Here is a 23,322-nt window from a genome sequence, read left to right as displayed (position 1 = left end):
TGATGGGACTTTGCAGGATGAACGTTGAGATTTATAACGACACAGGGGTGATCAATAAGGTCTGAATTGGTCTGTAATCAGGTAGGGCACTGATAAGGTATGCGTCCGTGATATCGGCTGTCGACGCTTGTGACGTCTCGCAGCAATGACAGCTCCCACGTGGACTGTGAATCTCCTGCTGAGGGCAGCAGAGGGCAAGTGCAGCACCAAATCCACATTGTTGTACCCTACTATGTGCCACACGCACTGACCCGCGTTGGCGGAGCAACATGGGCAAATCATATCCGCAAAAATATGTATAATTTGCTATTATTATTTATATATATATATTAAATTTTTATTATTTATTTATATTTTTCCCGACGTGACTTTACCGAAAAAACCTAAGAGTGTGAATCCTTGCAGTCACGTAAGCTTCAAATCTAGAATATCCGCAAAGCCCACACTGCTAGGGGAAGGAAGTCGTCTTTCAGCAGATTACACAAAAGTCCGTACGTAACTCATATACTGTAAACTACCCCAATAACACTGTGGTCTGTCTTTAATGGCCCTTCTGCCATTCCGGGACATGGACCGTCTCCTATGAAAAAGGGCCATTGCCCGAAACGTCGCCATAGGATAAAAGTGCCATTGTCCGAAACGTCGCATATTTTCCTTTCAAGGCCAGTGTCATTTTCGAATGTGCCACTACCAGCTCGTCCATCAAAGCAACGACCATCTGTTGAGTATCGACGACCCCCCCCCCATTGCCAATGTCAACAAACGAGCAGCCGAGCAATGTTCCAGTAAACACGAGGCCGGCGCGGCCATCTTACGTAGGGGGGGGCAAAGACAAAGATCCCCCGTATAGCTTGCAACAGACTGTCGGGGCAAGTGCTGTTGGCACGGGTGGGGGTGGTGAGCAACAAGCCCGCCCGGTCCACCTTTGTCTCCCCAGTGGCGATGTTTTTTTACACAACGCAAACTCATTTGAGGCCGAGTCGACCTACGGGAGGCCCGGGACCGGTTCAGAAAATCGCCACCGGTTGTTGTTGGCCGTGAGCGGGAGAATCAAACTCGGGGCCGCCGGGTCCGTAGCGGTGGTTCGCTGCACCACCATCACCACCATCACCACCATCACCACCATCACCACCACCATCATCATCACCACCACCACCAACACCACCACCACCACCGCTCCCCACCACCACAAACATCACCACCAACACCATCACCACCAACACCACCAACACCAACACCACCACCAACATCACCACCAACCACGGGCTACGTTCCCTACGCAAGATGGAGGCGCGGCTTCACGTGCCCGTGACCTTATGACACGAGGGGGTGGAGGAGGGATGGGGGGTGGAGGAGGAGGGGGTTGGTGGGGGTGGGAGGTGTCTCACGTCTCCTCCTCCTCTTTCACCACCAGTCACCACCACAACCTCCTCCTCCTTCTGCTGCTGCTGTCGCTGTCGTCCGCTTGGCGGTGTCTTTGGCCGTGATGGTGTGAGGACAGAGGCGGGTGATGTCGGGAATGCTGCGGGCCGTACATCGCTGGGAGCGGGCGGGGACGGCCGGGCGGGCCGGCGTTGTGGCCGGAGCCGCCGCCGCCGGCCTCCTCCTCCTCTACCCGACCGTCCGCGCCGTGCTCAGGACCCGCAGAGGCGGCGACAAGGACAGACACAAGCATGGAGAGAGACGCCGCAAGGAAGGAGACGTGGGCACGGATGACGATGAAGGTGAGCGGATGATGGATGTCGCCTGAGCCGGTTCAGCACCGGTGGTGGGGCAGACGGAGCGGGTTCCTTGGTGATCCCCTGAATGTCGGCTCTATTTATAATCATCATCATCAGCTGTTCCACGGCTGGATGCCGTGACCGGCTCTAACGATCGCTGCCATGTGATGATAATCCGCCCAGGAACCTACGCAGGAGACGACTTAACAATCGCTCCATCTCCTGGGTGTTCGTCATCTCCTCGGACGCGCTCCGTTCCCCTTGGGCTGTCACTCGTCGATGATGATCGATTCTTGCCATCGATGTCGTCGTTGCCTTTCGTAACGCGAACTGGTTCCGAGCCGCTGTCAGAATGATGCATTTAAGCTGCGTATGTTCACGCGTGTTCCTGTTGAACAATAACAATCTACTCGGACAGCAATATATTTCGACGATACTAACGTTAAATATACCCCCCCGCATCTTATTTTTTCACCACCACCACCACCACCGTACATACATATAATGACCTTGTTATTTAAACAACGAAGCGAGCGACTTGCCTTCGATGTCCGGCAGTGGGAAGGGGATTGATAAAGTCAAGTTAATTGTTTAAGTTATAAACCATTAACAATGACAATATATAAATAATAGGAATAACAATGGCATGCTACCAACGATACTGTCATTTATTCATTCAGCAGTGGATTGACAAATTCAAGTCAGTTGTTTTCGTTATAAAGCACTAACAATGACAATAGATGAATAATAGGAATAGCAATGGTATGATAATAATGATACTGTAAATTTCGATTTAAAGCTTTCGTGACTACAGGGATTCATCTTCTTGGTTCTTTCGGTAAAGTCACGTAGAAGGGAAATAATAAAATAATAAAAATAAAACTTAATAAAATAATTCTCACGACGTTTCTGCCACAACGCTGTCTTCCCGACAGACCTGTTCCTCACCTAAGGACGGCTGCTTGCGTTGTGGCCGAAACGTCGTAAAATTATTTTATTATGTTTTATTTTTATTATTTTATTATTTCCCTTCTACGTGACTTTACCGACAGAACCAAGAAAATGATACTGTAATTGATAAATCCACCAATTGATTGACAAAAGCAAGTCAATTATCGTTATAAACCACTAACAACGACAACATACAAATAATAGGAATTACAATTATACTGTAATTTATTCACCCAGATAATCCTGAGTGAGATATTTTCATTGAGATATTTGGCCAACTTTCCTTTGGAATACTCTTAAATTGTTTTGCATGTGTTGGGAGGAAGCCGGGGTGAATCTGTCACGCGTTACAGATGATTACGCGTCAAAGATCAGCGGCAGATTGGTCTGTGAACCCCACTTGCTGTATTTCCCATTGCCTCACAACCCAGCGAGTGTGGCGGTAGTGTCACATATCTCTGTATGATCCACCAACCCTGTTCCTTAAGCGCTTGTTTACAGATTTCCATACGTGTATATTACTGGATATCCATTACGTAGGGAATATAACACTGGTACGGATGGGTTAACGATCCCCCACCGTGGCGGTACTGCTGTCAGCATAGCCGAGGTGGGTCCCATTACAATGTTTGGCAAGCGCTGTGAAGCAGGGGAGCAGTTTCAGCCAGGATCTTGGTGTCAGTGGGTGAGAGATGAGACTGTGGTCACTGCAGTAAGGGGTACACTTGTGGGGGCGTGTGTGTGGTGTGACACACACGCGCGTCACGTGTGTAGTGTGACATGTGGATTTGTGGTGGAGGTACACCTGCCTGTGGGGAGAAATACATTTCTCACGAAATATTTTCCGGGTAGACTGAAGCACAGTAGGTGGCACGTGACGAGTATCCAAAACCATAGCGTTATACTGGATGTGGTGTGCCAGGTGCGGACATGTTTTCTGAGTCAGTGACTGGGACAGACCCAGCTGAAATTAGTTTCCTGCCAGTGGGTGTGTGTGGTGTGGATAATACACCTGTGTCTGTGTGTATGGTGTGACGCATGTGAATGTGCGTGGTGTGATGGTAGTACATATATGGTGTGTCACTCAAGGTGTGTGTGTGTGGTGATACTGCCGCATGTGTGTGGTGTAATAAGCTAGGCGTGCTTAGTAACACTTAAGGTGTGTTTGGTGGTGCACTTCGAGGCTTGTGGCGACACCGGGCGTGCGTGGATTGACATCCTCGGGGGGTGCGTGAGTTGAGACTGCACGAAGCTGTGTGTGAACAGAACGGTCATTGTTCTGTTAAAGCCACGCAATATGCATTCCCTTTCAGAGGCACACACAGAGCTCCCTGCCACGTCGCAGCTGGCGAACCTCCCAGTCGCCTGACTCGGCCGATTTAAAAAAGGACTCTAGCGTGGGATGGTTGCTGAAATGTAATGGTGATCGCACCGGACTTGCAATACACAGGTCACCAATTCGATTCGATCTCCTGGTGTGGCAGTTGATACAACTGACAAGTTTATTAAATCGTCCCACCTCTGTCCACCCAGCAGTATAAATGGTTACACCACATCTGACAAGCAAGTTGCATGAGGTGTGATAAAGTGTGGGTAGTCCCACCTCTTCAAACGAATCTAGCCAGCATAGAAGAACAGGCTAATATACTCTCTAGAGGGCCTCTGGGCCAGGTGGCTCTGCGGTAGAGCGAGCGGCTCGCAATATGAAAGTTACGAGTTCAGTTCCAGGTTGGGAGCTGACTGAGCCCATCATCCGTATAGGGTCGATAAAACGAGTACCATCTCGTGGGGAAGTCAAAAGGGGTTGTTCTACAGAGAGACCTCACCCCCACCATAGAAATGTGGAATTTCCATCACTGGCTTCAAGCTGTAAATGGGAGATGAGCACCGCCTCAATCATCATTTGAGCAGGAAATCTCTTTTGACGTTGACTTGAGTGGGGCTCTCTGTAGCTCTATCCAGTGGAGGCCTTCTTTCAGCAGTGGCACGAAGAAGAGCTTGCAAGGCCCGCTCCTTCACCTCTCGTCCGTGTGCATGTAGGCCGGGCGGTGAGCTCTGGGTCAGCCCTGTCGGCGGGGTCAAAGGGCGACGGCTCGGAAGACGAGAGCGAGGCGGTCATTGGCCAGCGCTCGCCCGCCGTCAACCGCGAGTTCTTCCTGCAGCTGAGGCACCTGCTGCGAGTGCTCTTTCCGCGGCTGCTGAGTCGCGAGTTGGGTCTGCTCAGCCTGCACTCCATCGCGCTGATCTCCAGGCACGCGCACACGCACGCATGCTCCACCGCTCTCCGTTGCAGTCTTCTTCTTTCGTTTGGCTGATGTAGATGCAGAGAAACTACAACAATTTCACATTCAGGTGGTCAAGTCCGTTGCAGTAACACACTGCAAGTTAAAGGGCTTCTGAATAACAAATATCTACCATCATGGTTACTGTTCTCATGAACTTTATCTCTTGATTCCTGCACTGAAGATGAGGACTCGGTCTATCAGACTGACTGTTTCGTCCCATCATACGGTATTCATCCACGATACTGCAGGTCACAACAACACTCACCCACTCACTCACCCACTGATTCACCTCATTCAGTCACCACACTGCAGGAGTTAAGAGATTTTTTATTTCTTCTCTCGTGCTGCTCAATTTTGGGATTCTCTGGAATTCCCTCCCATTGTGTATTTTCTCTGTCCATAACTCTGCTGAATTCAATAAACGTGTTACATTCTTATCTATGGCAACTTTGACGGTGCAGTTTGTTGCTAGCCGCTTGACATTTTGTGCATTTGGACCTGTGCTCAACAAATGCATAGGGAGTTCCTCAGCACCTGTATGGCGGATGACCAGAGTTTGGCTGGCAGAGTGACTGTTTTGTCACTTTGTAGCTCCATAACCATCATTTCTAAAGTGGACAGATAATTCAGTTTACGACACATTTATAAATAACGCGATCTAACCCCAAAACTTTATTATGAATTATTATGGACAGATAATATCGACTTTTAATTTTTTGTAAATCAGTTTCTAAGCACAGGTCCAAAGGGCCCAAAACATCAAGCAGCCGGCAACAAACAGCACCATGAACGCTTCACAAGATAAGAGTTAAAGCGTTCCTTGAATTGAGCAAGAGAAACGAGACCAAAAGGAGGAAATTCCAAAGTTGAGCAGTGCGAGGGGTGAAGTATGGTGTGGTTAATGGCAATCGGAAGGATGCCATTCCAGTAATATTGCAAAGCTCAAAATCACGGAGAGTTGGAGTAGCCTCATTGTAAAGGTCAACAGATACTCAGTAGGTAATGGAATGACTACGTAGCCACTTTATATCTGTGCTCCGGCTGGAGTCCAGTTGTCCTTTCGTGGTAGCTCTACCGCTCGTAAGAAGACACCGCAGTGGATAGCTTTTCCTACAGGATTGCCGCCATATGGTACAGAGCCCTGAACCCTGGGGAGTGCATTGCGGTCAGCGGGTCTACTTAATGTTACATCCTCTGTTCACGATGGGAGGGAGGGAGCTCCGAGCAGATTAGTTCTGGGGACCAGAAATCTGCAGAATCATTTATAATGCTAGAGCAGTTTGTACGTGTGAACTTGAAGTCCCTTTTTTTGTCAATCCACTGCTGGATGAGGGCCTCTCCAAGCCGTGTGGATCGTGGGAGGATGTTTAACCATAATTCACCACGCTAGTCAGCGTGGGTTGGCAAAGGCAGGGAGCATAGACACGGGAACAGAGCAGCCTGTGACACTTGTATTATGCACAAAGGTCACCCAACCTAGCCATGCAGGCGCAACTGTGCTTAGCTTCCGAGATCTGATGAGATTGGGCGCATTACAGCTAATTTGCAGAGTAGCTTTCTCTGGTGAATATGGCCTTTATCTTCCATGATAAGGTGGAGGGGTATAAACGGTGGCGTAAGTGTGGCTCATGTATTGCATAACTTTAATTACTGTCTGTTTACTGTGGCAAATTGAACAAATAAGAGCCATGAAGGCTGTCTATTAATAACCCTAACCCTAGACAGCCTTGATAAGACCGACTGACAATTAAGGACAAGCTTGGAATTACACTGAGAGACAGAAAGGAGAACACATGGATCAGAGAAACGTGCAAGTTAGAGACATATTAAGACCGCACATAGGCTTGGGCAGGACGGGTCATAGCGAAAAGGGACGATGGCCGGTGATTGAAACTAACGACAGAGTGGCAGCTAAAGGAGAGAACGCGCCCCAGGGAATATCCACCGTGGAGCTGAAGAGATGACATCGCCTCGTGTGCAGGTGCCGGATGATGAAGAACATTGAACTATTCTTTAGAACATGGAAAACTAATTTATTTATAACTGCCTTTTGTGTTTAGTTTGTTGTCCTTTCCCCGCTCCTCCGATTAGCACAGTTGGCTACGTATGGTGCGAAAGAAGTCCAACGTACATACATACAATATTTACACTGTGGGATCGTGAGAGACTGTTTGGGGATGCCTTCATCCAGCAGTGGAGTGATCATGGTCACTGATGGTAGAGTGTGTATATATATGTGAATTTGCTGTTTTATATGTAGTGCGTGGGAGGCATGGTATAAATAATAAATTATGATGGATTATGTGTGAGATGAAGTAATCAAATTAGCTCATGTGCAGGAGCTAGACAGATGGTCATATCACAAAGTAATTGGAGATGGCGACAGCAGTGAGTAGATTATGTCTGCTGGTGTTGATAACGGTTATGACAATGATGATGACGATGATTAACACCCTCCACCTGCACCCGACGGCGACTTACAGGACGTTTCTGTCCATCTACGTGGCGATGCTGGACGGGAAGATCGTCCGAACGATCGTGCGGACAGACGCGCGATCCTTTGTGCTCGCGCTCAGCCAGTGGCTCCTCATCGCCATCCCGGCCACGTTCGTCAACAGCGCCATCCGCTACCTGGAGTGCCACCTGGCGTTGGCCTTCCGCACCCGCCTAGTGCAGCATGCTTATAGGTACACACACACAGCATAGACATAGGTGTGTCTCACACGGCATCATATAGGTACTCGCACACAGAAATGCTATAGGTACGGTGAACACCCATTATTGAAACCAGAAGCCTGTCTGTCCACTGCGACCAGTCGTCTCATTTTAATCACCATCATCATTCCGGCAGATAATGAACAGATTCTTCAATTAGACTTGATTCTTACGCTCACGGTACGTGACACACATGTAAATAGTTGGTTCTCGTGATCCTTGGATTTGTTTTTACATAAAAACGATTAAAACAAGATGAAAAAAGGAAACAACACAAACAGGATCGTAAAAACATGATAAAGGAATATCCTTGGATCAAATCATTACCTCGACCGTTATTCTTGGAATCACGAGAGAGGCTGTGAATTGTTAGCCGTCTACCATTCAGCTACGTACAGGAGTAACGCGAGCGATGTACACGTGTGTGTGCGTGTGTGTGCTATCACGCAGCCTGTACTTCAAGCAGCAGACTTACTACCGCGTGAGCAACATGGACGGGCGTCTTGCCAACCCGGACCAGTCCCTGACGGAAGACATCATGATGTTTGCCCAGTCGGTGGCTCACCTCTACTCCAACCTCACAAAGCCCTTCCTGGACGTGCTGCTCACGTCCTACACGCTCATCCGCTCCGCGCAGTCCAAGGTGATGCAGGCAGCTGGGCAGAACCACCCAGACGGTGGAGCGCACGGGGCCAAGCTGTTGAATGTAGAGGGCCCCAAGAGCGCGCACGCTTGTGTGTTGTAGTACCTGGTGCCATGTGTAAACATCAGCACTGGGGAGATAAAGGTGGCCGATTGTTGTGCTGGCCACATCATTGGCTAGAGGTTCAACATACATACATAAAACAGTCTACGGAGGCTACACGGGGGATCTTTGTTGTCCGTGTGCAAGGGAGCCAGCTCGCGCCTGCCAGGCTTACTGGCGGGCATGGTGGTGTACGTGACGGCGCGCATACTCCGGGCGTGCTCGCCGCGCTTCGGCAAGCTGGTGGCCGAGGAGGCCAACAGGAAGGGTTACCTACGACACATGCACTCGCGCCTCATCGCCAACGCCGAGGAGATCGCCTTCTACGACGGACACAAGGTGCCGTGCATACCCGTGCTCCATCCTGGTTTACATTCACCGACACGCACGCATGCACAGTCGGTGTTACCCGGCGAGCTCAGCGGTAGAGCGAGCGACTCGAATCCGGATGGTTTCCGAGTTCACATCTTGGCCGGCGGTTGACTCGGGCTATCGTCCCTCCGCAGTCGATAAACTTAATGCCACTTTTTGGGGAATTCAACAGGGGTTGTGCTTTGCAGAGATTCACCCCTGCCATAAAAATGTGGACTTTACACCACTGGCTCAGGGCTGTAAACTGTCAATGAGCATTGCCTCAATGCTGATTTGAGCAGCAAATTGCTTTAACTTTGATACAGTCAATGGGTTCAATTGGGGAAGGACCTCGCCAACTGGAGCAGATAGCAGATGAATTGAGATAGGAGGGGAGAGGAACAAGAGTGCTTGGAGGGGAGTAGAGCTTGGATCAGGAAACAACTAAGAGATTGGAAGACTGGTCCAGCTATTTAGATGTTAGACTTTCTGCCAGCATTATGGACCTAAGCCGCATTTATGAACAACTGCACAAACCCATCACCCGCTCCTCCCCAGGTGGAGCTGTCCCTGCTAGAGACCAGCTACAAGTCGTTGGTGCAGCAGATGGCACTCATCTACCAGAAGCGGCTGTGGTACGTGATGCTGGAGCAGTTCCTCATGAAGTACGTGTGGAGCGCCAGCGGGCTGGTGATGGTGGCCGTGCCTATCATCACCGCACAGGGTTACGCAGACTCCGGTACGCACACGCAGACTAGTGCACGCACGCACACAATACATTCTTAGCACGTGTGTGGAAGGTTTTTGCAGCGCACAGCACACCTTCTCGACGCAGTTAAACCTAAACTTTGTGTCCTGTTCCCTCGGCTTCAGCTACTGCCTGCAGAATACACCAATATATTCCTACTTGACATAAGTGACATCGCATTGGGCCCCCACCGCCCCTCATTCCCCCCCCCTCCCCCTTTCCCCCCCTGCCCCCTCACCCCCACCCTGAGTCAAGTAAATTGGTCCGCCATTTGTAGTAAACTAAAACTTTCTATTTTACCAGGTAAGGCCCACTGAGCTATACAGCTTTTTTTCAGAAGCGACCTAGTCACAAATAATATAATAGCTCAAAGAAGTGGCTTATCACGTGAAATTTTACAGCAGCCAAATACTCTGAAGGCATGTTGTGAAATCTGGAGAGAAAAACCGGAGGACCCGGAGAAAACTCCACACGACCACGGGGAGAGAGACACGCCAACTTCATATATACAGCAGGCATCAGGTTCGGGATCTCACCCACGACCTCCTGTATACCAGGCGAGATAGTTTACTATCTAGCCACCATGGCACCCGTAAACCGTTGGCCATGTCCGCAGGCTGATGAGGTTGTGTGTGTCGTGCAGACTCTGATGAGGTGAAGCAGAAGGCACAGGCCCTGAGCAACGGCGAGCTGGTGAGCGAGCGCACGGAGGCCTTCACCACCGCACGCAACCTGCTCAGCTCGGCCGCCGACGCCATCGAGAGGATCATGTCGTCCTACAAGGAGGTGCACTCCGCTCTGTTGCCCAAAGGAGGGGCTTGGGGGGATGGGGAGGGGAGAACCACTGGGTAGCTGTGATGATGCTGGGGATAAGAGAAACTAAATAAATAATGAAGTGAAAAAAAATGGGTGCATGAAATATCATCTGAAACTGAGATTCTTGGAAAAATAACTCGGCGTTCTAATCACACTCGGCGAAGAATCACACTTTTAAAGAGTAACTGTTATTCGCCTATCACCTTAATTGTTTCAAACAACTGACTTAATTGAGTTATGCAGCTTGTCCAGCATGTAATTGTGGTAGCTACCTGCTGGGCACAGAAATCATTTCTCCTGATGGGATCCATACATACGGCCCTTAGTGGGGGTATTATACAGGTCCCTGCTGACACCAGTTGATTGATTGTGTTGAAACTAGTTGAGTACAGCCTGAAAACACGTCCCAGAGATATCCGACACGAGTGCAGAAACCAACGCAAAAGTCGTAGCGAGTCTCACGATTCTCTCCCACTCGGGCGCATGCAGGTGACGGAGCTGGCCGGGTACACGGCGCGCGTGTACGCCCTGTTCGCCGTGTTCGAGGACGTGCAGAGGGGCGTATACCGGCGCGGCGGCACCCAGGGTCAGGCGGCGCTGCAGGGGGGGGCGGCCCCCTATACCATGCAGCACGGCGTGCGCATCGAAGGACCCCTGGAGATCCGGGGTGCGTGACTCTGCCTCGCTCGCCTGCCTGCGGCTGCGTGTGGAGGAGGAGGGTGGTGGTGTGAGAGCTGGGTTATCTACATAGAAGTGAAATATGTTTTAGTGCAGTGGCCTATTGGCTTTCCAGACCAATATACTCGTGTAGCATTGTTCACACAAACTCTGGATTCGTTTCGACCTCTTTGATCATATCAGCCGAGTAAGGCCTGTTAAACGAACGCTGCTGGGTTGTCACGTTATATGCGAGAGCACCATGTCTGTAAAACATAAATAAAAATTGTTTATTTAATGTCCTGGTTAAACGCAGGACACTACTACTCAACAACGGGGTTCTGTTTAACTTAAAAAGCAATATTATTTGTGCCGTTATCGATAACATTTGCGTGTTTGCATGCACGTGTGTTGGCTGCGTGCGTGCGTGTGTACTTATTTACACGTGCGTTGCGCAGGCCGGGTGGTGGACGTGGACCACGGCATCGTGTGCGAGGATGTCCCCATCGTCACCCCCAGCGGGGACGTGGTCGTGGCAAGCCTCAACCTGCGCGTGAGTGGATGCGCGCGCGAGCACGGGGTCACAAACGCAGTTGGCACAAGAACAATTTACATTTATATGGCCGAACATAAATTACCCCACATCTCCTGGCTCATGATACTAGAATATTAATAACTGTATTAGGTTTCAATGGGATAAGGGATAGTGGAGGGGGTGGCAGGGAAACACAGGAGAGAGGAGAGAGAGCGACACCCCGGAGTAGCCTGCGACCAAGGAACTGGGGTCCAGCACCAACAACGGCAACGACGACAAGCCATAGGGGCATCCGGAGCCCCAGGGCATCCTAGGTGTGTTTGGGGGGGGGGGGGGTAACCTTTCAACAAATAATGATAGTTTTCCTTCATGTGATAGGAAACCAGAGAATCTGCCCTTCGGAGCAACGTGGGGAAGGAACTGTTTGAGACAAAGGCGCTCTGACATTTTAAATCGTACTCAGATTTGAAAGTGGGCGATAGTTTGCGGGTTTACTGGTTGAAGCCAACTTCATTCAGGAGCGGTGTTACCTGTGCCATTTTGAACAGGCCTGGGAAACAGCCCTTGCTGAACGAAAGATTTTCCAGGTGGACAATCAAGCACGTCCGAGCATGATTTGAGAATCGACATGTTGATATAGTCGAGTGGCGATGTTTTTATTTGGCAGCCGTGGGATGAACATTGACACCTCTGCCACTGACGTTCGTGCCAGGGTCTCGAGTTTTGCATTGGTTGCAGGTTGAACAAACTCAGATGGCAGACTGGGAGAATGCGTTGCCATCAAGTTAGAAACTGCCATCTTGCTCGTCACTATTTTATTGGCGAAGAACGTCGCAAGACCTGTGCACGAGCATCTGAAACCTGGACTTGAACCCTGGTTCTCGGTGGTGCACTCTGCCAGCCCTTTTTTCTGAAGGTGCCCTTTGCCACTGCTTATCTATTACCCTTGACCCCTTATCTGTTGGCCGATTTCCACATTATAGTGCAGAATGGAGCTCAAACCCAGGAACAGCACTACTCCCCCAAGGACAAAGTTTGTAGCCTAGATAACACGCTCTGTGCAGATTTGAGTCACACAGCGGATCATCTTAGAGTGTACTGGCATGGGTTGGGGGACAGGGGAGCGGTTCAGGTTAATTGATTTGGCCCCATCTTTGATAATGAGCTTGACTGAACGAACAGAAAATGATGAGGGGTTGGGGTTAGATCAGGGTAGGAATGTGTGTGGATGGATTACCCTGCACTATTTTGGGTGTACTGGGGTTAGGGATGTGTTGGCATACATGAGGTGTGTTGGCTTATGCTATGTGTTGTAGATGTGTGCTCGTATGTCTGGTGGTGCATTAGGCTTGTATTAGGTGCGTGTCGGCGTGCGTTAGTGTCCATTAGGGATGTATTTTAGAGGATTGGGGTGTTTGGAGCTATGATAGGATGTGTGTGTGTGTATGTATGCGCTGTTAGTGTGGTTGATGTGGGTTACGCGTAGTGTAGCGGTTAGCGCGCTGCGCTATGAACCTGGCGACCCGGGTTCGATTCCTGCTTACAGCCAACACCAGTGACGATGATCTGAACCGGTCCTGGATCTCCCCTAGGTCGACTCGTCCTTAAATGAGTGCCTGGTGCGGTGTGTAAACATCGTCACTAGGGAGACAAAGGCGGCCGGGCGTGGTGTTTGCCACCCACTCCCTGGTGTGCCGTGCCGGCCTTCATAGGTGCTCGCTAATAGCACTTACCCCAACAGTAGTTGAGTTTATACGGGGGATTTTGTCTTTTGTTTTTTGCTAGTGTGGTTGGTGTGTGTTACACCAGTCCTCCATAGGGCCCACATGCTCCTGTTCAAGTTTATCTTGCGTAACACGGTGAGAATTGAAGAGCCCAGGATGAGTCTCATTTGCAAGAGTGACCTAGGGCCTTCATCTTCCAGTAGGGCGCAATGATTGCTGCTGCCGTGTGCATAATCCCAACTGAGTAATTTGCGGGTAATTTTTGGATTTTGCAAAAATGGACCCTGAAGCCGGCACACACAACGTCCTACTCTTGTTTGTGAAGCAGGCGACTTGTGGTGTTGTTACAGTTATTACCCACCCCAGCAATGGCCCCCATTGTTCCCTTGAGCAGGTGGAGCAGGGCATGCACCTGCTCATCACCGGTCCCAACGGCTGCGGCAAGAGCTCCCTTTTCCGCATCCTCAGCGGACTCTGGCCCGTCTACCACGGAAGCCTCTACAAGCCGGCACCGCACTACCTCTTCTACATCCCACAGCGGTGCGGGGCTCATTTGCATGCGGTTTGGCGCACACGTCACGCGTGTGCACGCTTGTGCGCTCACGCACGTGACTATTCAAAACGTGTGCGCGTCAAGGTGCCGTCCCTGTGTGGTCGACATAATAGGCCAGATCACAATACGAACGTGCGTTAACGTACCCTCCAAATGCGACCGTATCTCAAGATGTTTAACAGAAACGGTGGTGATATTTCTTTCATAGAGAAAATGCATTCGGTCAAAGGCAGATTAAAAAATTAAGTCTTGAGCTTTGACATTACCCACATATTCGCTTAGAGGCTCATATACTTTAAATAGAGGCCCAATTGCTTCTATTGAAATGCTTAGATTTACATAAACGCTTGTTCTCATTGATTCTCCCACGCATGTTGAGGAATTGGTCGACCAGACTGACTCTTTCATCACATCCGCACAGTGTTCAACCAGGTCACCTCACTTCTCTTTCCGCTTCTTCGCTCGCACGGCTGCACATGGAAATTCTCTCCCACAATCTCTTGAGCCAAGCTTTTACAGCCTTCCTCAATCATAGAAATGTGTTCACTTTTTTGTTTTGAGTCCGTGCTCAACTGTTGAAACAATATACAGGGCACTTAGATGGGGGAGCATCGAAAGTACAGTGCAACGTTGGATTTTGCTTCGATGCTGTCTACTGCGAAGTCAATCACGCGAGTGCGATGATTGCACAATCATCAGTCTACAAGTAATCTGCCCGAGCAGACTTACACATCAGGGAATGTCTTTTTTTTTAGATTTCTCTCTGCACAATATTTTCGATCTCTCATTTGAGACAGTTTTGATTTCGATTTGTTTCATTGCTGTACTCTTATTTGTTTGGGCTTTTGTCATTTTGGTGACCCAGGTCACTCTTGCATATGAGGCTCCTATCTCAGTCTCTGGAACTTCCCCCTGGCTACACGAATAAACTCGATCGCACGCGTGCTGGGTGGGCGTGTGTGCTGTGCAGGCCGTACATGTCGATCGGCACGCTGCGCGACCAGGTGATCTACCCGGACCAGCCGGCTGACATGCAGCGCAAGGGCTACACGGACACCACGCTCGAGGCCATCATGGACATCGTGAACCTCAACCACGTCATACGCCGCGAGGGCGGTGAGCGTCACACCACGAGATGAAGAATCCGTTCCGAGCTCTCACCGCCACAGCAATGCAATCCTTCATGTTATACAGCGACCCGCAGAAGTGGATATCATAGAGCCATCTCTGAGACCCCTTCCAGTGACCTCTGGTCGTCACAGTAGACAGCAGCACTTTCCAACCTACTTTGCATTTGAGAGTAATTGTTTGTAGCACGAGAGCACCTCTAGGGGCTACTTGGTCTACTGTTCCACATTCTAGTCATTTTGGAAGAGGTTGGAGTACCCACACTTTACCCCACCACACGCGGCCTGCGACTCAACTAACAGCGGCATACTCATTTATACAGCTGGGTAGACAGAGGCGGGGTCGAGGGGGGCGTGGGGGCTACATTTTGGAAACTTACACCGTTGTTGAAACTGGCATGCTGGGAGATCCAACCGGTCTCTGTATTACAAGTCAGTGTGCTAACCACTCACTATTACACCACGCGAACATCCCACCACTCGGATACGTTCCCACAATTCCTGCTGTCTGGCTCGCTGGCTAGCATTCCCCTCTCGAACTGCTGCACTGCGGCCTATCCCGGGAACTGTGAGTGACCCCTCCGCTTGCAATTCGCGCTGAGTTACTCTACAGACACAGTTGGCGGCGGCGCACATGACCCCTCGTGTGACTGCGCCACTCGCCAGGTTCACTAAACGCCAGACACTGGCAGTGAACTGCGCGATTGTGCATTGGAGCTGCACAAAGTTCACAGCGAAACTCGTGTTGTTATCAGTGGTGGTACTGAAGGTTGTTGTGCTTTGATACGTGTCACTGCGTGGGCTATCGGGGCGCAAGTCCGCAAGTCAAATTTAGCATGTGCGTATTGTGTTGTGAGTGTGTGCTTCATAGTGTGTATGTATGTGTATGTATATGCGGAGCGGTGTTCGCGTGTTGCGCTATGAATCTGGTTCGATTCCAGCTCACGGCCAACACCAGCGACGATTATTTGAACTGGTCCGGGGCCTTCCCTAGGTCGACTCGGCCTCAGATGAGTACCTTGGTGTGGTGTGTAAACATCACCACTGGGGAGACAAAGGTGGTCCGGGCGTGGTCCGGGCTACCCACCCCCTCGTTGTATCGTGCCAGCCTTCAGAGGTGTTCGCTAACAACACTTGCCCCTACAGTATGTTAATGCTATACGGGGGATCTTTGTCTTGTGCTTCATAGGTGCTCGCTCCCAGCCCTCACCGCAGCAGTCTGTTAAGGCTGTCTGGGGTGGGGGGTCTTTGTTTATCAGCATTGGAGAGACAAAGGTGGCTAGGATTGGTATTGACCACACCACCCCTCTGTGCGCCATGCCAGCCTTAATAGGTGCTCACTAACAGCCATTTCTCCAACAGCCTGTTTAAATGGCCACATGGGGCATCTATCTTTGTATAATGAGTATTCATACATGTGTGTTTGTTTGTATATGTGTATATAATGAGAACTTGTATCTGTGAGCACGTGAAATATGAAACGTTTTTCTGACCTAAAGACATGCTTTCCCCAACAATCTGTATGGCTATACAGGGGATCTTTGTCTTTTGTGTTTGTATTACGATAACTTTGTATGTGTGTGTTTGCATGTTTCAAACTATGATAACTCAGGGTGTGTGTATATCATGAGCACTGTGACCTGTGTGTGTTACTGTGTATCGTGAGGACTTAGGCTTATATTATTGTGCATAAACGTTACATGGAAGCAACCTGGCCTGTCACTCCATACGAAGCTCTAAGTATTCTCGGCCACAGTTATGCCCTTCCTTCTATATGCTTGCGAAACGTGGGCCCCTCTGGAGGAATATCTGTGCCGGTTTTCAACATCCAGGCTGACCTGCCTATGATCCATCCTGGGTTTAACCAGGCTGGGTTGTGTGTGGAGCTTACAGATCCTTTAAAGATCTGGACATAGTCCCATCAGTGAGCTCCTCCAGCACGCGAGGCTGAGTCATGTAGCCTGCATGTCCACCCATCGCATGCCTAAGCAGACTGTTTGGCCAGATAAGAGGGGGGCTAAATGGACGTGGCACAGGCAAGAAAAGAGATGGGCTGATTTGGTACAGGAGGATGTGGAGCTGAATGTACTTGCCAATGGCTGGTACCAGTAGTGCCTCTGTGAAAGAGGCACATGAAGGATGCTGCTGGGCAGATGGAGGCATTGGGCCCTCGAACAGCAGTGGAATGCAGAGGAGCGATGCTTACAAAAGCGAGTGGACCGCCAGGGCGGCTAAAACGCAGCAGATTGGCACAGGTGGTGCATCTGCCAGCCAACTTTGTCAGTCATCCTATAACACCTGAGTCTCACGTGACCTACTGTCAGCAAGCCTTTGACACTTCACGTGGCATCAAATTATATCTAGCCTGGCACAAGCGCTTTGGTGACATGACAGCTACATGTGTGTGGCGCACGTAACAGCACTTTTTCCAACAGTCTGTTTAAAAGGCTGCATGGAAAATGCCAGTGTTCATTACTATGACAACACTTTCTATGTGCTTGAGTGTGTGTGTGCGCATATCATCACAACTCTGACCTGTGTGTGTCGGCACAGGCTGGGATGCGAAGAGCGACTGGAAGGACGTGCTGTCCGGAGGCGAGAAGCAGCGCATGGGCATGGCTCGAATGTTCTACCATCGGTGGGGCACACACCGTGGACACTGGGGGCGACATGAAGGGGACGAGGGGGGGGGAGAGTTCTGGGACACAGTGGGGGGGGGGGGGGGGCGAAGGGACACAAATCTTGTCCATCACTAACACAGTGGACATCGTAATTGCTCCGTCGAGTCCCCTCCCAGAGGGCTCAGGAGAAGTGTTGGTGTTTAATTGGGTGTTAATTACCACTTAATTAAGTGAAAGTAATGTCATCATAGTGCTTGCTTGTACATGCAAAGCGCTTTGCGAATCCACTGCTGGATGAAGGCCTCCCCATGCCAGGTGTAGGTCTGCTTCATTGTGGGTTGGTATGGCTAGGCCAGGGCCGTATTATCCAATAGGCACAATATATTTATTCAAGAAGATATCTTGGTTACATTTGTTATCAACATACAAAAAAACCACAGTAGGCACTGTGCCTAGGGCCTACGAAAAAACACGTGACTTTTTTGTTTGTATGATAAGAAAATGTAACCAAGATATCTTCTTGAATAAATATATTTATAATGCAAGCATGGGCACAGTGTATATATAAAGAGGCAGATTCGTGTCAATGTGAATATTTTTTTTCATAAGGTGAGATAAATGAACACTGGAGATGAACTTAGAGATATTTTCATTGAAAAATTAGCAATAACATCTTCAGATCTTCAAAAGGTCTTTTTCGCACAATCTCATTCTCAATAGAGAGCACTGCAAGGGGAGACAAGGCGGCGTTGCTGTCCTTTGGTTGATCAGAGACCATTTTTTTTCAGCTTTCGCTAAGAAAAACAACGCTCACCTTCACAATTCATTCCATCGATGGGAAGATACATCTTTAGAGCAATGTAAACATTCGGAAAGCTGCTGATCAGCTTGTCAGATATTTGGGCTTTGAGCATATCTGGCACATTTTTTTCTCTGCTGGATATGCAGCAACCAATGCATTGGCATATTGCTAAATTTCAATGGAAGAAATTACATATGAGTAATGATTTGAAATAAGAAATACACAAAGCAAGAAGCCAATAAAAATCTCTGAACAGCTAGACCAAACAGGAGTATAAGACAGAGACTAAGAAATGAATAAAATGCAATCATACTAGAATTCTATTCAGTATAGCCCTAAGGGCTAAGGCATTACATGTTTTTCTAATTTAGCCTAAAATAAAAATAGCAGCCAAGTAACCTTAGTCCCTGCCTCTTTTGAAATGATAATATATAAGGTAAACTGGGGGAATATGGCAATTGATTTTTCTATGCAGTATATTTGACAATGTAGTTTAGAAAATAATTAAATGTTTATTTTTTTTATTTTTGCCACTTAATTTGTTGGCTGCTCGTTGCAATTTCTTTGCAGTGGTAACAAGTCGCCGACTCATTGTGAGGCATATGCCACCTAAAATAACAGTCAAACAAATATTTAAGCTTAAACGAAAGTAAAGCAACATGGCACTCACCATGCGGTTGTCCTGTCAGAACCTTAAATTTGTTATCGATTGAAATGAATGGCGTCCTTTTAAAGCAGCATCATCCATATGATAATCATGGTAAAACATTTGTTGAAGACATTTTCGCTTGGAATATTTTGAGGCTTGCCTTGTTTTTTTTCTCAATAATTTCTAATTAAATCTGCTTATCTGCGGCACACAGTACACTTCGATGGAATGATGGCACAGACTAAATATTGAACGTATCAGCGGTAACGAGATCTGTGCAGCGGCTGGACGAAATCCGCGTGATACAAGCGAGTGACAGCGGTGGTAGTAGTAACATGGGGCAGCAGCAGTAGCGACTTTAGAAAGTTATCACTAAAGGCCGACGAAACAGAAGTGCCTAGTGAATACAATAACCTTAATCTGGCCCTGGGCTAGGTAGCATAGACAGGAGAATAATACAACCGGAGAAAAATTGATTTTGTTGCACCATCCCCTAGTGCCCACAACCTGCTTGTGTGTATGTAGTGTTTTTCTTTGGCTACATGCATGTCGGTGTGTGTACGCATAGCACTATAAAGTTGGCAACCTGAGTTAAATGCCTGGCCATGGTATATTGTGAATGGGAAGTGGTATCTGAGTCTCTCCTGGGCCTCCCCTAGGCCATGTACTTGGCGCGGTGTGTAAACATGAGCACTCGGGAGACAAATGCGGCAGAGCATGGTGCTGCTTACAACTTCCTCGCGTGTCGTACTGGTCATAAAACAGGTGGTCACGAACAGCACATGCCCCAGCATTCTCCAAGTCTCCAATGTATGTTTATGGATGCGTGTTCACGTGCCTGTGCGTGCATTCAGGCCCAAGTACGCACTGCTGGATGAGTGCACGAGCGCCGTGAGCATCGACGTCGAGGGAAAGATTTTCCAGGCGGCCAAGGACGGTGGCATCTCTCTGCTCTCCATCACCCACAGGCCGTCTCTCTGGTGAGGCTGTCCCCTCCTGGCCCTTGTCAACTCGCTGTCATTCTATTGTGAAGACTCTCTCGTATGTGTGGGGAGTTTATCAGCAGTGTTTCTATGCTGTTGTCGAGGTTGGTGAATGAGCCATTGGACAGCTTCAGGAGTAGGCTGGCGAATATGTGAAACGCTGCCGGCGAAAGATCGAAGCGGGCAGTGGCGTTACCACGTGGCTAAGACCTGTCCTTTGCTATTTCTCTCCCATCACCTGTCTCTGGCAGTGGAGTAGTGTGGTCGGCATGGGCTCTGCTGGTGCAAGATATTAAATGCGTCTCCCCCCCCCTGGTTCATTTACCCCCCCCCACTCCCTTCATAGCTTGGCATCTGGCCCCTCGGGCCCATGGGCAATCGTGCATTTGCACCACTTACACACTGGATAGCTGTGTCCCTGCTCTCTGACCAACTCTTTTACATAACCAGAATTAGTATCCAGGTTTCGGCCATCCACTACTCCTTCGGGCGCACACAAAAAACCCCATCAAATTAGTTGTTTTACTTAATATGGGCTGGGATTCTTCACTTCAACTCCTGAATATGCCCACTGTAGTGGGTGGCGAAAGGTTGACAAATAAATGCTCGATATGGCAGCCTAACCATGAACGACCAGGCTTGGGATTTGCACAGCCATCGCTTCACGAATATTTTCGCCAGCAATTTGACGCGGCAAAAATTAACGCTGGCTCACGTGCGTGCATGCGTCATGCATGCAGGAAGTACCACACGCACCTGCTGCAGTTCGACGGCGAGGGCGGCTGGATGTTCGAGCAGCTGGACTCGGCAGCGCGCGTCTCTCTCAGCGACGAGAAGCAGCGTCTCGAGGCGCAGCTGGCCGGCGTGCCGTCCATGCAGCGCCGCCTCACCGAGCTCTGCACCATCCTGGGCGACGACTCGGTACTCAAGATCTCACCCGTCGCCGACGAGGGAGTCCCCACTGATACCGTTGTCATGGATACAGTCGTCATGGATACAGTCTCCATGTGAGGCTGTAGCAGTGGCGGTGAAGGTGGCGATGCAGTTTGTACCGGCAAGTCTAGCTGGGGCGAGGTCAGCGTAGGGGTTAGAGGGCACGTAGGGTCACTGAGCCATTGGGAGCGGGGTGTGGGGGTCGACACCCTTCAATAACCCTTTGTACACGAGAGCATATGAATCGGGTTTTAACGCAATTGTTTTGCACGGAACGTTTAAAACACTAAGAGCGTGATAATTTTCCCCACGAAGATGTCCCGATTCAGGGTCGCGATTTGTTTAAAAAATCCATCATCGAATTAAAACTTCGCATTGAATGATCGCATCTCCAGTGGCTGCAGAGGTGACGTGAACCCATTACATAGAACGTACACAAATTGAAAAATATTAATTCCTATGCACGCGATTCGTGTATCGTGAACTTATTTATATTAAACGATTAAAGGAACATTAACACTCATCACCACCGCATGTGGGTCATACCCGAGTATCGATGCACTAATTCGTCGGTTAAAATCGATCCTTAGGCTTATGATACATTAATCGAATATTGCACATGTGAATCGAATTAAGGAATTTGCAGTTTAGGCTAATGGCACAAACAAAACCTGTAGAAATAAGGCAGAAAACATGAGAAACAATGCAGACCAGACAAAACAAATCTCTGAATCGAATCGCGACTCCAAATCGTGGCAATTCATCAAATAGCTGTGGGTGTGAATTGTTACATGCCTAGCCGGTTATAAATTAGCTTTGTGAACGTAATCATTTTAATCTCGTTTTCTTGAGCCACAATTAGATTAAGTCAAATCTGTTGAACCAAATCTGTTTTGCGTTCGGCTAGAAAGGGCTCAACGACGACCACCGTTCGTCACGAGGTTGTCGAGGGGGAAGTAGTGACGCAACAGCTCCTGTCGCAAAGCACCTAATCGTTAACACTGTGTTCATTTATTAATACGACGTTATTAGTAGTTATTCTTTGAAGCCACTGTTTGGCATCCAGACATTTCAAGTCTCTTGTTGGTGTTGAATCTTAACTGTAAAACATGTGTTTCGTTATTTAAGATGTAGGGGGGAAAAAACCTACTCTATTTACGAATTTTAAATGTGTCGGTTTGTTTGCGTCAGCTGTGAAACTTGTCAGAAACTAATCTCATGATTACCGAGTGAAAAAGGCATTGAGATTAGCCAGAGGCCTGACGCTTTTACGGCAACATAAGAGCACTCTCGTATTTAACGTCGTAGGTCGAAGTGATTCCTGCTGAAGGCACTAACATGTTCGGTGTAGAGAAGTTGTTTACCAACGGCCGTGCCCCATACAGGCTGATGGGGGGGGCCGCCTTCCTTAGCCACGGTGGAGGAATGGCCAAGTCGGCCACCTTCCATCGCGTTGGTTTTAACTTTTTACAAATAATCAAGCAGTGCAGTGCAGTGTGTGTGTGTCTGCCTATTTTTACAAATAAACCTGTGTCTTCGCTCACCCATGGTCTCTTCCTCTATGCGGATGTGCGTTGTGGGGGGGGATTGCGGCGTGGGTCTGCCCACATGGCTGCTGGGCCACAATCTTGTCAAAGAAATGGCCAAACGCACGCAACCAAAACAATAAGCGCGTGTTTACTACAGTGGTTCGGCCGTGTACCGTATGAATTGTCATCGGCTGCCTAGATTATACATGGAGGCTACGCAGAGGGGTGGGTTCTTTGTCCATGTTCGGGAAGCAAGTGGTTATGTGAATGGGATGCCGCAGGAGAACGTGCGTTCGCTCCTGAGCCTATGGATTCTTAAATGGGTTCTCCAGTTTTCCCCTCCACATTTAGAAACATGGATTTAGAGTATTTGGCTGCTATATATTTATGCATTATAAGCCACTTCGTTGAGCTATCAGTTGTGGCCAGGTCACGTCTGAAAAAGAGTTACATAGCTGTGGGCCGGCCTTCACCTGCTAAAATAAAAATATAGTTTAAATGTGTCGAGGAGTGTGTCTGTCATCGTTTGCGAGTGAATGTGTTAGAATGCAAATGTGAAATGATGCAGGTGTGGTATATTTATAGTGGGAAGCAGTGTCGCGGTTGGCATGATGCGCTCTAAATCCAGCAACAAGAGTTTGATTCCCGCTTACGGACAACAAGTGACGATTATTTTAACCGATCCTGGGCCACTCCGAGGTCGACTCAGCCCCAAATGAGTACGTGGTGTGTAAACATCACTAGGGAGACAAAGGCAGCTGTGTGTGGTGTTGGCCACTCGCCCCCTCGTGTGCCGTGCCGGCCTTCATAGGTGCTCGCTAACAGCACTTGCCCCAACAGTCTATTAAGGCTATTTGGGGGATGTTTGTCTTTGTAT

The 23,322-nt window shown here is 49.0% G+C and overlaps 1 protein-coding gene across 1 annotated transcript; it reads left to right on the top strand.

The window, feature by feature from the left end:
* The first annotated feature begins 1,400 nt into the window (after nucleotides 1-1,400).
* Nucleotides 1,401-22,459, top strand: LOC144730136 (ATP-binding cassette sub-family D member 1-like). Its single transcript, XM_078610718.1, has 14 exons — nucleotides 1,401-1,724; nucleotides 4,713-4,917; nucleotides 7,435-7,644; nucleotides 8,123-8,315; nucleotides 8,565-8,756; nucleotides 9,327-9,507; nucleotides 10,160-10,302; nucleotides 10,822-10,999; nucleotides 11,448-11,542; nucleotides 13,643-13,788; nucleotides 14,772-14,917; nucleotides 17,482-17,566; nucleotides 19,855-19,980; nucleotides 20,724-22,459. Exons 1-14 carry the CDS (start codon nucleotides 1,511-1,513, stop codon nucleotides 20,992-20,994), a joined length of 2,385 nt encoding a protein of 794 aa, XP_078466844.1. The 5' UTR covers nucleotides 1,401-1,510; the 3' UTR covers nucleotides 20,995-22,459.
* Nucleotides 22,460-23,322: the final 863 nt, after the last annotated feature.

The sequence above is a fragment of the Lampetra planeri genome, chromosome 34 (assembly GCF_965212315.1).
Source record: "Lampetra planeri chromosome 34, kcLamPlan1.2.h2, whole genome shotgun sequence".
NCBI lineage: Eukaryota > Metazoa > Chordata > Hyperoartia > Petromyzontiformes > Petromyzontidae > Lampetra > Lampetra planeri.
This window is presented reverse-complemented; position numbering and strand designations above follow the sequence as displayed.

What these genes read in the sequence shown, in the direction of transcription:
- LOC144730136 (XM_078610718.1), top strand. Translation starts at nt 1,511, where the DNA reads ATGTCGGGAATGCTGCGGGCCGTACATCGCTGGGAGCGGGCGGGGACG. An exon ending in CTAGTGCAGCATGCTTATAG is followed by an intron (nt 7,645 to 8,122) that starts GTACACACACAC and finishes GCTATCACGCAG; the next exon opens with CCTGTACTTCAAGCAGCAGA. An exon ending in AGGACCCCTGGAGATCCGGG is followed by an intron (nt 11,000 to 11,447) that starts GTGCGTGACTCT and finishes TGCGTTGCGCAG; the next exon opens with GCCGGGTGGTGGACGTGGAC.